The sequence below is a fragment of the Nerophis lumbriciformis genome, linkage group LG11, assembly GCF_033978685.3.
Source record: "Nerophis lumbriciformis linkage group LG11, RoL_Nlum_v2.1, whole genome shotgun sequence".
NCBI classification, from domain to species: Eukaryota; Metazoa; Chordata; class Actinopteri; order Syngnathiformes; family Syngnathidae; genus Nerophis; species Nerophis lumbriciformis.
Genome location: NC_084558.2, coordinates 14,121,606 through 14,137,382, shown reverse-complemented (window position 1 = coordinate 14,137,382; position 15,777 = coordinate 14,121,606). Strand labels below are relative to the sequence as shown.

The following is a 15,777-nucleotide window of genomic DNA, read 5'->3' as shown; positions in this document are numbered from 1 at the left end:
CGGTTTTAGCGATATAGGGAAAACAGACTGCAGCAATCAGCAGAGGTGCTGTTGATTCAGTGGTCTAAAGGGCAAAAACATGACCGCAACACTAGCATTGAAACAGGCTTTCAGAAAGTTAAGAGAGCCTTTCTCTTATGTCCTTAAAAATACTTTCTTTGTAGTCCATTCATCCATTCATTTTTTTCATGGTAGATCATGGAAATGTAGTCTTAGGTGCCTTTCTCCAGTTAAAAAACAAAGCATGGTTGTCTGTCTGTGTTGGCCTTGCGATGAAAATGGATGGATGGATGGATGGATGGATGGATGGATGTATTCACTGTAATAACAACTGAAAACACTGTCATGCTTCAAAGTGTGTGTCCTTGCTAAAAATGTGGTCAAACTGAAACTAAAATGCAAAATAGATTGCAGTACTTGGCTGTTGATGCAATATTCTAAGAATCAACAATAAGGAATACGAGCTACATCAGGCATGTTGTGTTCTGTCAATGGCGTTTTAAAATCGTGTTTTTATCATCTTCGTCTTTTAGCAAAGGTAAAACCGTTTTTATCTTTTAACCTTTTTGAACAAGTCGTGCATGCTTTTATTTCAAGTCGCCTGGACTACTGCAATGCACTTTATGCTGGCATTAGCCTAAAAGCTCTATCCTGGTTGTAGTTAGTCCAGAACGCGGCAGCACGACTTTTAACAGGGGCCAGGAGACGCCAGCATATAACCCCAATCCTTGAGAGTTTGCACTGGCTCCCTGTTCATTTTAGAATTGATTTTAAAACCTTGCTGTTTATTTTTAAAGCTTTACATGGACTGGCACCTCATTATATCTCGGACCTCATCCAAACTTACAATCCTGCGCGCGCTCTGAGGTCCGAGAGCCAGCTCCAGCTCGTGGTGCCCAAGACAAGACTTAAAACTAGTGGAGACAGGGCCTTCTCTGTGGTCGGCCCTAAGCTCTGGAACACTCTGCCCCTCCATGTTCGAACTGCTCCCACAGTGGAGTGTTTTAAGTCTTGTCTTAAGACCCACTTTTATTCTCTGGCTTTTAACACTACGTGAGTTGTGTGGTCCTCTGTTGTCCTCTGTGTTTTTAAAATTGTGATTTCTATTTACTGTTTTAGATGGTTTTACCCTTTAAAATTGTTTTTAATCATATTAATTTTATATTGTTTTTAATTGTTTTTAATATTGTTGTGCAGCACTTTGGAAACATTTTGTTGTTTAAATGTGCTATATGAATAAAGTGGATTGGATTGGATTCTGTTCAAAACAACATTGCAACAGGACTTTAGAACATTCATAGAGCTATTTTCCCATATCAGTAAAACAAACGGTTCAGAATAGTAATCTAATTATGAATTGTAAAATTGTTCAAGTGCAAAATGGAGTGCCTTGTGCATATTCCTTTTAAGGGGCTACATCGCGTGTTGTGTTCAACTTGAAACAAATCCGGCATTAAAACAGGAGTTCAGGACATTTGGTGAGACTTGCTCGTTCCATAAATTGTAAGACCTTAGGAGCAAAATGTAGTGCACATCTTGCCTGCAACTTGCAGACGCACTGTAGATTCAATGTTCTAAGAACATGAATAGACTATAAGGAATATAAGCTACACTGTCACACGCATGTTGTGTCCTGCTCAATATGTCAACACCTTCCGATTCTCTAATCCTAATAATATTGTTTGATGACTTCTAATTGATAGAGATAGTTGCCTTTATTTAACTGTTCTGCGATTGGCTTATGAGCTGCCAAGCCCAGCCAATCTATACCACAGCTGTGTTACATATAAAATATTGTACTCACATGAACTTCAAAAGGAATGAGACACAATTACGTTTCAATAGTCCATGTAACACACATGCAGGAGTTGCATTAATTTCAAGAGGGTGTCTTTGTGAACATCAGCTCGAATTTGAGAGCAAGCTGTAGTCCATCCACAGTACAAAGCCGCTTCTAAGATACTAATCTTCACCACCATGGCAGAAAATAAACTAGGTTTCTTCCATGTAGCATTATCACTGGAAGATTAGAGAAAAAGGAAGCACAATACACACAAAGACCGAGCAGGACGACACAAGAAGCTAACGGCGAAAGAATCAATGTAAAGTAAGGAGGATCAACCCAGACGTCGACACTATCGATACCTGGTCTCGTGTCAGTGTATAAATGATACTTAAGTGATGAGAATATTTTCCTTCTTTTGTTTATATTATTTCAAAATATTTTGGGGTGTTTTTTGTTGATGTTTACAAACTCAGGGAGTAAGTCTCTGGATACAGGAAGTCTTTAAGGGTAAAACCTAAATGACTTAAATGGGAGCCCATAGTAGCTTTTGCTTTTGTTTAGTTATTGCGCACTAGCCATTTTATTTTGTTAAAAAAAACGTACGTAGCATACAATGGCACAACTTTGATATGTCATCTGATTTACAACAATTCAAGCAAATTATACATTGAATAAGATAAGCTTTATATTAAAAACAATGTCTTATTGTGTTTACTTTAGTTAATCGCTGTAAAACATTTTCTATAGTCATCGGATCGGAGGCCCAAAAAATCGGATTGGGATCAGAGGCCAAAAATGTTGAATGGGACATCCCCACAAATTGATTATACATTTTTGTCATATACAAACGTAGAACACAGGTGTCAAACTCAAGCCCCCTGGGCCACATAATTTTTATTTGGCCTGCCACATCATTTTAATGGCCTTCAAAAGGCTGGAAATAAAAAAAAAGCATGTTTTGGCTAAATGCATTTGTTCTTTCAGTTATGACAGAAAAATGTACTGCATGCCATTGCACACATGGTCTACACCAGGGGTGTCAAACTCATTTTAGATCGGGGGCCACTTGGAGAAAAATCTACTCCCAAGTGGGCCGGACTGGTAAAATCACGGCACGATAACTTAAAAATAAAGACAACTTCAGATTGTTTTCTTTGTTTAAAAATAGAACAAGCACATTCTGAAAATGTACAAATCATAATGTTGTTGGGGGTTTTTTACACTTACTGCGGATAATAGTATTTTATCTTTATTTGTCGTTATTTATACGTTCTGAATAAATTATGTGATAATGTTCATCAGTCAACTCATTGGTGTTAATTTTCAATCTATTGAGATTAAAAAAAATACCAAAATCAAATTACAGGATGTTATTCATGTAGTTTGCTAATTCTCCTCGACTGGGGTTTATTTGTTTTACATATGTAGCATCATCTATCAAAGATACAAAGAATTGCTATTGTGACATCTAGTGGACACATTTAGAACAGCAGTTTCTTTTATTCAAAAATTTCAGCTCACTTCTATACTAAGCAAACTCATCCCGTGGGCCGGATAAAACCTGTTTGCGGGCCGGATCCGTACGTTTGACACCCCTGGTCTACACCTAATAGTACGTGATCATGCAACAAGATGTTTTCAAGCAAAAATGAATGCTTAAATATCTGCTTGTCACCTTTCAAAGAGTTATCCATCAGTCTGTTTGTAAAAATATGATGATCAAAAACAGTTGCCTTTGCAAATCGTGTAACAATCCATCCATCCATCCATTTTTCTACCGCTTGTCCCATTCTAGGTCGCGGGGGGTGCTGGAGCCTATCTCAGCTGCATTCGGGCGGAAGGCGGTGTACACCCTGGACAAGTCACACCATCACAGGGCCAACACAGATAGACAGACAACATTCACACTCACATTCACACCATTTAGGGACAATTTAGTGTTGCCAATCAACCTATCCCCAGGTGCATATTTTTGGGGGTGGGAGGAAGCCGGAGTACCCGGAGGAGGAGGAGTCACGGGGAGGACATGCAAACTCCACACAGAAAGATCCCGAGCCCGGGATTGATTTCAGGACCTTCGTATTGTGAGGCACATGCACGAACCCCTGTTCCACCGTGCTGCCCAGGCATCATAATAATCCCCTCAAATACCCCCAAAAACGGATTAACTCGCTGGAATATAAAGACAATATAACATACATCCATAAACGTGGATGCACATGCAAGAGTGCAATATATTTATCCGTACAGTAATCTATTTATATCTGCACCTTATAGCTCTTTTATCCTGCACTACAACAACCTAATACAACAAAATGTTGTTCTTATCTGTACTGTAAAGTGCAATTTTGAATGACAATTACAGGAAGTGAATTGATTTACGTGGACCCCGACTTAAACAAGTTGAAAAACTTATTCGGGTGTTACCATTTAGTGGTCAAATGTATGAAATATGTACTGTACTGTGCAATCTACTAATAAAAGTTTCAATCAATCAATTAAAGCCTACCTACTCAGTGGCCTAGTGGTTAGAGTGTCCGCCCTGAGGTCGGTAGGTTGTGAGTTCAAACCCCGGCCGAGTCATACCAAAGACTATAAAAATGGGACCCATTACCTCCACTCAGCATCAAGGGTTGGAATTGGGGGTTAAATCACCAAAAATGATTCCCGGGCGCGGCCACCGCTGCTGCCCACTGCTCCCCTCATCTCCCAGGGGGTGATCAAGGGTGATGGGTCAAATGCAGAGAATAATTTCGCCACACCTAGTGTGTGTGTGATAATCATTGGTACTTTTAACTTTAACAAAGTCTAAGTCTAAGGCTATACACGTTTATATTCATGTATATCCATGGCCCTCTGAGGGCAGCCATAATTGCAAAGTGGTCCTCAATAAAATCGAGTTTTACACCCTTGGGTTCTCAAACTGTGGTACGTGTACCACTGGCGGTATGCGGGCTCCCTCTAGTTGTATGCCAAAGAATCACTGGATTGGAGTTTTTTATTTTCTTATATTCACACACTGTGTTAGCGTTCAAACTGTGTGCAATGAAAATATTACATATAATTGTTAAAGTTTTTAATGAAAATGTAGGCCTACTTCGCTACTGTATTTTAATATTGGGGACGGCGTGGCAAAGTTGGTAGAGTGGCTGTGCCAGCAATCGGAGAGTTGCTGGTTACTGGGGTTCAATCCCCACCTTCTACCATCCTAGTCACGTCCGTTGTGTCCTTGGTCAAAACACTTCACCCTTGCTCCTGATGGGTGCTGGTTAGCGCCTTGCATGGCAGCTCCCGCCATCAGTGTGTGAATGTGTGTGTTAATCGGTGAATGTGGAAATACTGTCAAAGCGCTTTGAGTACCTTGAAGGTAGAAAAGCGCTATACAAGTATAACCCATTTATCATTTATTTATCATTATGTTGGTGGAAAAAGTTTGGGAACCACTAGTTTAGATGACATACAATGCATTCACCGTGGTAAGGAAGAAACCGTACAAGAGACTTCGAGGTGTATTTTAAAATCAGTGGAAGCGCAACAGCAATGGAACATATATTTAGTTGTTGTGTGTTTGTGTATGGAAGCAAATGCACCTAATGAGGCTTTCAGGGAAACGCTGTTCGTTTTCAAACATGGTCAGCTGTGTTTTGCGGATATCTCTCTCAGGAGTGCTCATTAGCACACAAGTGCTCTCTGCACCCCTGGCACCATAAACCCATATGGAGGAGAGGAAATATGGAAGCCGATGTTAACGAATATGTGCTTTTGATCCCATTTAATGATTGTTTCTTCCCCCCTCACACCTGTGCGCCTGTTGCTGACACAGGAGTCAATTACTCTTGTCTCCCTCAGTTATTTATCTGACTCATCAATAATTGACGTGCTCTGCAGTTACCTGCCAGCTGGGCTCCGCGTGTCTGTAGTAGCAGAAGTTCTCGGTGATCCAGTTGTAGATGGTGGATAAAGTCACTTTGGGCTGCTTGCTGGCCTGCATGGCCATGCAGATGAGAGAGGCGTAGGAATAAGGCGGTTTCACTTTCGGGTTCGTCTTGTAGTCGACCTCCGCGGGGGGGCTGGCCTGGATCGGAATGGAAGGGTAGCCGCCGGCGAGGTGCGCGTAAATGGACAAAGTGGAGTCGCTCCCGGAGGTGACCGGGCTGCCGAGGTACAGAGGCATCCCGGTGGCGGCGGTGTCTCCCGCGGGCGGGCTGGAGGGCGACTCCGTGCCCCCTCTGGCGGGGAAACGTGTCAGATAGAGGTGCTGATGATGCGAGGATGCGGAGGAGGAGAAACCGCCGTGCGCCACGGCCGCGTTGGGCGGCTCCGGCTCCGCGCTCACGATGGAGAAATTCTGCAGCCAGTGGAGGCTTGTGAGGCTGTCATCCAGCGGGGCTGAGTCCGTTGAGATGACCGGATCGTGCAGCCATTTCTCCTTGAACTTAGAAGCGATCTCCGGGCTTGTCAGAACCGGCATCCTTGGTCGTGGGCCGAATAATCAGCAGATTGGCATTTAAAGTTGGCTCGGACCCTTTAGGGGGAAAGTGGAACAAAGCACAATTTTTGATAGTCTTTTAAAGCATGCAATAAAAAAAAGTCATGTTAAAACAGATTAGATTTTACCTTATTGTTGTTTTTTCTGCAAAGGATGCACCTGTTGCAGCGCGTCCTGCCTCTTTAAGGACTCCAGCGGCGCGTCAGGTTTGCGCGCAACAAGTGCTTTGCTTTGCTTTTTTGACAAATCCGGGATAGATCTTAGATCACGTCCATGGCGGTGGTTTGAGTTGATGCTGCGCAGCTCCTGTGGAGTCAAGACGTGAGACGGTGAGGAAGAAGTATACAATAAGACGGGCTGCCTGAGCTCACCACCACCCCCCCACCCCTCACCACCCCTCACCACCCCTCACCCCTTTCAATGACTGGAGGGAGCTCTGATTGGCTGCTGGCTCTTTCTCTCAAATCCCTCTTATTTCGAATTCACCTCCCTGCTCTTACACCCACTGAAATTTGACCTCAGCCTGATGCGCGCCACACGTCCCGCTATCAGATACACTTTGGCACCTGCAAAACTACTACCGACAAATGCCAAAAACGGTTTTGAGACTTTCGAGTTAGCACGCAGGCACAGAATAGTGTCCAGGGCCCAAATCCGGGCCCTGTGCATACATGCAAGAGCACTTGATTGTGGGGGCTGGGTAGCCATTGTTGCTGGACAAAGTTTTTGTTTACATGGCTGTACTCGACCAGCGGTATTGTGAGAGAGTGCAACAAACAGGATTAAAATTGATCATACGAAAGGAAGAAAAAAAATCAAGGAAGTGTAATGAAACAAACTGAACCTTGTTGCAAGGGCTCGCCATCTTGGAAAATAAGTAAAATTGGGAGAATTGATCTATATGAGCACTTCCAAAAGACGAGATTAGAGCAAGCTGTGTCCTCCATCTCTGTTGTCTACGGAGTCAGTTTTTATACAGGCCAGAAATTTCAGAATGCAAAGGCTCACAGACAAACCAACTTGGGGTGTTTGAAAGGAGGCCCGGTGCATCTGGAATGAGATTGATAGCTCTATAAAAGAATCAAATTCTTTAAACATTTTTAAAAAGCGTTTTAAGCTCAATTTATTTTGCCATAATTATGGTTGAGGAATTCACATTAGTCGCATAATTTTGGTCTTGACCTCTGTATGTATGATGAGATTATTGCAGATCTTCAAGATGCAACCTCTTAATCAAATGTGAATAATAAGACATTGAGACTGATTTAGTGGATTTAAAGATGCCTTTTTTATTTATAAATGAAATTGTAAATGGATATTTGGTGGGTAGATTCTGAAATGTATTGTATTGCATTTTGTATATTATATGATGATGTATATTTTAACTGTGGGTCCCTGACCATAAGCGGTGTGCTTCTAGGGATGACCATTTTGCAGAACGGGCTCTGATATTAACAAAAGTAACAATAATGAAATACAAAACTATGTCTGTAAATAAATAAATAAATTTAAAACATTTAAAAAAAGAAAGATCTCGGAATTTAACATTAGAAAAAAGAAGACTGCTGTCCTTTAAGACAAAAATGTAAACAGTACTTGTCACTGTGTGCAGGTGTCTCCGGGAGAAATATGTTTCAAACTAAATATATTTCTAGTCTGAAATACATTGTGCAAAAAGCAGCACTGAGTAACTTTTCAACCTTCATACAATATTTTCATAACCTTAGGGATGACACAACTACCATATTTTCCTGACTATAAGTCACACTTAAAATCCATGTTTTGGCTCAAAACTCAACGGTGCGCCTAATGTATGGAATCATTCTGGTTTTGCTCACCGACCTCAAAACTATTTTATTTGGTACATGGTGTAATGATAAGTGTGACCAGTAGATGGCAGTCAAACATAAGAGATACGTGTACACTGCAATATGATCACAATTTCGCTCAAGTAAACACCAACATTTTATATGTTCCATTGAAAATATAGAAAATTACACATGGCGCTCAAAAATCTATCAACATATTTTAATACGACTTTGGTAAGGTATGAAGTAGGGCTGGGCGATATGGCCTTTTCTAATATCTTGATATTATTAGGCCATATCGCGATACACGATATATATCTCGATATTTTGCCTTAGCCTTGAATGAACACTTAGTGCATATAATCACACCAGTATGATGATTCTATGTGTCTACATTAAAACATTCTTGTTCATACTGCATTAATATATGCTCATTTTAAACTTTCAGGCAGAGAGTGAAATCACAACTAAGTCAATTGACCAATACTGTATTTATTAAACCGTTATTAAGCAGTGGCACAAACATTCATGTCATTTCAAAACAGAAAGTGTCAGACACATTTTAAAACAAGCTATTAGTGCACTTCTGTGCATGTCACTAAGATGTCATATCAAAACAACACTAAATTAAAGTGTACTTATTGTACAGAACGCCACTACAAATAAAGTGCACTTTTGTGCGTGATGTCACCCAAGATATTTCAATAACTGTCAAATAAAAATGAGCTGCATAATAAGAAATCAAATCGCTATGTGGGAAGTTCCTGCAGACGTTATCTCATTCTGTTGTTCACTATTTTTTTCATACGGTGTTGATGTGGAAATGTTTGCCTCGGCATTTTGTTGGTGTGGCACCGAACGGAGATGTTGACATGCGGAGTAAGCACTCTTCATTCTCTAGCGGGTGACTTTTCAAATGATGCTACATATTAGCAGCAATGCTACTTTTTGTAGCAACGCTTCTGCCCCACACATGACAAATTATGGTTGTCTGTTCGACATATTCCCACTTGAAGTCAAACCACCGCAGACGATGGACCCCCTGTTGTTTTTCTTGGGAATTAATTCTTCCTTCATTTGTTACCAGATTTGCACCTTCTTTCTCTCGTATTACCACTCGCACCACAGATAACGTTACCCATGCTGCTACCTCTGCTCCGCGAGGGCGTATACGTACGTGACGTATGACGTGACAGTATGTGTGTAAGAAGGTGCGCTTGCTGTCTGTGAGAAGGACAGACAAGAAAGAGTGGGAAGAGCCCGTAGTGTAATGCCTGCAGCTAAAAGCAACTGCGTGAGAACGTATACTCGAATATCACGATATAGTCATTTTCTATATCGCACAGAGACAAACCCGCGATATATTGAGTATATCGATATATCGCGCAGCCCTACTACGAAGCCGCTCCACTTGGTGGATTGGTGTGTGTATATGGTAAGACATATTATCTGGCGTATGGTTTCGCAATATTGTGCAAAAGCAACTTTTCTTACCTTCTGGTACCTGCTGATCTGTATTTGGAATCTGGATAAGTCCTGAAAATTGCGGGCATCCACCTTTGAAGTCCGTACCGACAACTTAGTCAATAGAATATCTTCTTTGTTATGTGACATTCATCCTCAGCTGTTGCCATTTTTAATATAAAGTAGTGTAAAGTTCCTACTTATATAATAATGGATTCGATTTTATATCGCGCTTTTCTATTATTAGATACTCAAAGCGCTCACAGAGAAGTGGGAACCCATCATTCATTCACACCTGGTGGGGGTAAGCTACATTTGTAGCCACGGCTGCCCTGGGGTAGATTGACGGAAGCGAGGCTGCCAGTTTGCGCCAACAGCCTCTCCGACCACCACCTATCATTCAGTCATCATTCATTCACCAGTGTGAGCGGCACCGGGGGCAAAGGGTGAAGTGTCCTGCCCAAGGACACAACAGCAGCGATTTGGATGTCAATAGGCGGGGAGCGAACCTGCAACCCTCAGGTTTCTGGCACAGCCGCTCTACCCACTACGCCATACCTATCTGTCAGTACACTCGCTATGAAAGCGCTAAAACATACCGGTATAGTGAGTTTACATTATCCGGAAGTGACTGTCAGAAAGATGATCTGTAAAACATAATCTATGCAACATTTTGACCAAAGAACCACCATTACATGTTATGTTGTAGACCACAAGGAAGTGTTTTCAATTTCGAAAAAAAATAATAATATGACTCCTTATGCGCCCTATAATCCGGTGCGCCTTTTATACGAAAAAAGATCGAAAATAGACCATTCATCGGCGGTGCACCTAATGGTGTGCCCTATGGTCCGGAAAATACGGTAGTTGAATGACACCTCCATCGCGGCCTGAGAGAATTTGTATCGCTTTTACTGGCACTTAGCGACTTTGAGGAGGGTGGCAGGAACCCTGCCACACAAAAAACAACAAATGTGCTGACTTGCTTTTCGGTAAACATCTCTCCACCATTCGCTAAAAAGACAGAAGTCGATGCGAACGGCTGTGTGCTGCCAGAAAACTAAAAGAAAAAGAAAAACGCCTATGTGCAATTACTGCTATTATGGCCAAAGCTGCAAAACAACCAAAGAAACAAAACGTTTTTTTCTGAGGAGACAGAAAAAGGGAGCTTACCCGGGAAAAAAGGACAATCACGATCAACATTGCCCGAGTGTTCACTCGCTGGCGTGAGCTCAAAGATGAGGGATTATTCGGTCGATGTTGCTTTGGCTCTGTTCTTGCTGTTCTGTTCTCTTCACCTTTCGATGCTCAAATCAAAATGATAATGCTAATGTTAGCTATCGGAAATTTGTGTGGTAGCAACAAATAGCCACCGGCATGATATTCCACAGTTCCACACTACTTCCTTCGAAAAAACTCTCCCACCGGTCCTTCTTTGCTTCGGACCTGTATCCGACCCGATACACTCTTGGTAGTATCTTCATGTTTGTAGCGCAATCAAAGATAATGTATTGATAGTATCTGCTATTTAACATTAGCATAGCTTTTAGAGATGTAATATTTGTGCCAATATTACAGGGGACATAACGTGCAGTTTGATGCTGTATACGCTAGTCCTCCTTGGAAATGTGGTTTTCTTCTTGCAAAACACTACTGCTTTGGTCCACTGGCGCCGCCAAAATTTAACCAAAACTGAAAGTTCTTAAGTGAGGCTTTAATGTGGAAAATATTTAAAGTCTTCTCAGTTATTGATCTATGAATTGGGGTATATTGCTTTGTTCCCAAATACTGTACGTTGTTCGCAACCAGCAGCTACCTTAGCTTATCTTACGCTAACAGCCTACTAAATGCTATGTGTGCAACAGAATCAAACAGGCTTTGATTCAAACTTACCAGTGTGAAAATGCCGTAAACACACCAACATGTATGAGGTGACGGCGTTAAAAGTGGTGTTTGATCATCTCACAGCTGTTATGCTGGTTATTTATTGTCTCTTTATTAGTTCACTAACCCGATTTCCCTGGCTTTGATTCCACGCTAGAAATAAGAGAAATCCAACCCAATTTTTTTTTTTTCCTGAAGCAATCATAAAGTTAAGTTAAAGTACTAATGATTGTCACACACACACTAGGTGTGGCGAAATTATTCTCTGCATCTCTGCATTTGACCCATCCTCATGACCACCATTGTGGCAGTTATTGATGCTGCATGTTCGCGACATATTTGAAACTTGTTAGCACAAATAAAATGTCAGCTCAGTCGCTAGTGTGTGTGTGGCAATCATTGGTACTTTAACTTAGAATATTAATGTCAAACGGTACTGTTTTTTATTTTACAGGAATGCACTGTAAAAACAACTACCGTATGTCTACGGTAAATTACTGGCAAGCTCAGTCGCCAGAATTTAAAGTGGTACAGTTTTCAATATGCAGTAAAAACAACCGTTGATTTACGGTAAAATACCGGCAGCCATAATTTTCCTGCAATAATAAAAGTGGTACTGTTATTTTCTATTTACAGTACATTTCTGGTGACTGACCTGTCAATTTATTTGCAGTAAAATCTACATAATTTTTTTTAACAGTGTAAAACGATTTCATGGGAAATAAATTGTTCACTTATATAATTTTTAAGGGCAAAATAGCACATTTAATATAGTTTTAAAAAAACTAGCTAAGCTTCCTGGCACGACCCCTACTTTGGATTGAACCCAGGGGCACAATGAGCATTAGCCATTATATCATAATTAGTGATGGAGCTGGAAGGGGCTAGGAACAACTTTGCGCTAAAATTTCTTATGAAGCGCGTTGTAATTCATTAACTGACATTTTACATGCGCTTTTTCAGGTAAAATCGGATTGTGGGGCCCTGCAGGCAGCGTGTGATCTGCTTATTGGAAGGGACCTCCCTGTAGGTGTTGATTGTTGGCTTTTTGACAAAAGCGGCAAAATATTGAACATTTTCATTTTGGGGTGGACTCGCTTTTGTTGCGAGCAACCTAGACAATAATAATGTAGGGTGTAACAATTGATCGATATATCGATACATCGATTTATATGCTCGGTAAGTTTACCTTCCAGAAGATAGGTATCGATCCAAGATCGTTTTAAAAGGGAATCGATTAATAGAAAATGGAAAACATAGGATTTAAGAACGGCAGACTTGATATGAAGTTTAGCACTTTTAATGATAAGGATGTTATACGTTAAGTATGCTTGCCTGTGGCGTCATCAAAACTAAAATGCCGGTTATCCACGGTGGCCGAGAAAGGTCTAAACAATTCCAAACACCACAAGGCAATACCATTATTTACAACACAAAAACTGTCAGCTACAGCACGATTGCAAAAGCCACAACAAATACAAACGGCACAACAAAGTGATATATAAAGCCGAAACACAACTTTAACAAAGGACGCAACCAACAAAACGGAAGTGAGCAGAGCAAGTTGCGGCGACACACCCACAACACAACAACTGGCAGGAAATAGTAGAGATGTATGAAGGAGGCTATGGAAATTAGGAAGTGAGGGACCAACATCATCAACAGGGAGGAGAGAACATACATCCGCATACCTGGGATGCTGTCCATCGGCGACATCAGGGCAGAGAACAAATACTGTATGACCGGGTCGGTGAACTTTATTTAGCAGGTAAATCTATTGTTAAAATGTTACTGTACTTTTATTGAAAATTGCTTGAATGTTTCAAATGTGAGCTGAAAGTGAATGTTTCCTTTTGTTAATTCAACCTAAAATGTTAGTTGCACTTTGTTCGAATAAGATTTGATTGTATTGGTCATGAATTGTTGTTTACTTGCTTGTTTGAATCCATATATCATTTATACATACCGGTAATTCTCTTAAAAAAAAAAAAAAAAACAGGAATATATGAAATATCCACTATTTATTTCACAGTCACACTGGTTTGGTTACAGAATCGATTTTACTCACTGAATCGTTTTGGATCTTACGTTTTAAAAATCTAATTCGTCTGTAAATCTTATTGGCAACCACAAATTCGTAATTTAATCTTTGTAAAAAAAAAAATAAAAAAATAAAAAAAATTTATGTATATATATATATTATATATATATATATATATATATATATATATATATATATATATATATATATATATATATATATATATATATATATATATACTGTATATATGTCTATATATGTGTGTATATATATACATATATGCACTGTATATATGTCTATATATGTGTGTATATGTATATATATATATATATATATGTATATATATATACATATGTGTACATATACATGTATGCATATATATATATATATATATATATATATATATATATATATATATATATATATATATATATTATATATATATATACACATATTATGTATACACACACATTATATATATATATATATATATATATATATATATATATATATATATATATATATATAAATATATATATATATATATATATATGATATGATTTATTCGTGTATGTTAGAATATTTTTGTTGTTAAATAAAAATGTTGTGAACATTTATTTTTCCCTTTTTTACTGTTTATTGACTTTACTGGCTGGGCTTTGCTAATTTCTATTGTTTTCTATTTAATGCCTGCCAAGCTTGAACCACGTGTCCTTATGAAACACTGCCTTCTAGTGGATTTTATTTATAGCACAACCCATCTAATCACTATCTATACAGAATAAAAGCCAAAAAAACATTTGCTGGTCAGAAACATTTATGCATTTGGGTTTTATTCAGGCTGGGGAGGGGGTAGTTTAAATATATATTTTAAGTTCATACAGGTCAATGATTCAAATGGTATTTTATATATAATTTGTTCAGGTTTTAAGGTCACATCAGTGATTTTTTGGAGTGTCAATGAAATGTTGCTTTGAATGGCTGCATGGTAGATGGTCATGCATTGACACTCAAAGAATGTGCATATATGTCAAGCCAGCTGTCGCGTCCCGTCAAGGAAGCTTGATTTTCGCAGTGTTTCCGGGTTTGTTCATGTCCCTATTTAACAAAAGCCTTGTAAATGTTTGAACAGCTGCTCTTATTGTTGCCTGGCTTCCCACTGTCTTTTACCAGGAACTGTGCATACAGTACAGGCCACACTGCAGCTACATGCAAGTGTTGCAGAAGAAGGCCTCTAAACAACACTATTCTTGCAAAAGTCCCTCTTTTGAGAGCACAAACAATCACAAGAAAATCATATTGGATGTCAACACTAATGCAATATTTCTAATTCTTCCCAGCAGTAGTCACATGTTGACACAACCACACACAGCTTATTAACTCATTGTAAGACTTGTCTTTTTTTTATCATGAATATACATAAATGCAACCAATTGGGAGTATGATGAAATACTCATGTCCAATAAGGGTAATATATTATGGATGGATGGATGGATGGATATACCCATATTCGGTTAATTGACAAAAAGTGATTTATAATTCTTCATTTTCCCGCCAGGGGTCGTAATACTCCCAACTTTTGTCTCTTGAAAAATTCCATTGATCAAATGTTTACATTTTCAGGCAACCCACAATCCATTGCGTTGTATTGATAGCATGGATTTTTTTTAAATCTTACAATTTGTACACAAATGCTTCTACTCCTCATTTCCCACGCTACAATAGGTGGAGTACATATTTTACACGTCGGTGCTTTAACAAAGGAAGTAGTATTGCAGGAATTACGCAATCCTAATGATTCGTTCTGTTACCGCATCCTGTTGTTACATGTGTTTGACGTGTTGTCGTATTACACAGCTAAAAAACTACTTTTAAAACAGTATGGTTAGTTGAATTGATTTGAGTGTCTCCTTAATGACAATTTTAGGTAACATACCTGTTTATTTAAAAAAAAACACACACATTCTAAACAATGGTGTTCTAGTGAATCGGTGTATTGTGCACTTATATACACAAAAATGAGTTCGTCAAGGACAACACAAAACACAAACAACGCTGTTTTGTACACGCATGTCCCTAAATTAACTCGGAGCGATGCAATTGGCGATGGCGGATTTGTTTACCATATTTGGCAAGGGAGTAGAGCAGCGATCAAGATGATTGGTCGAGAGCGGCCGTCATTCACAAAAAAAACAGCCTTCTTAAAGCTCACAAACAAAGCGGGTGCTCATGGGATATGTAGTCCAAAATAACGCCCTGGCGTGAGAATTTCGATCCGGTGTGGGATTTTATCGCTTATTATGAT

General features: G+C 39.5%; 1 protein-coding gene across 1 annotated transcript in view; it reads right to left on the bottom strand.

Moving 5' to 3' along the window:
* foxj1b (forkhead box J1b) overlaps window positions 1–15,777 on the bottom strand; it is a 68,253-nt gene that overhangs the window by 4,645 nt on the left and 47,831 nt on the right. Inside the window, exons 2-3 of the mRNA XM_061967288.1 lie at window positions 6,404–6,581; window positions 5,679–6,311 (exon numbers count right to left, since the gene is read on the bottom strand). Of these exons, the coding sequence (XP_061823272.1) occupies window positions 5,679–6,257 (579 nt within the window). The 5' untranslated portion in view covers window positions 6,258–6,311; window positions 6,404–6,581. The remainder of the gene's footprint in view (window positions 1–5,678; window positions 6,312–6,403; window positions 6,582–15,777) is intronic.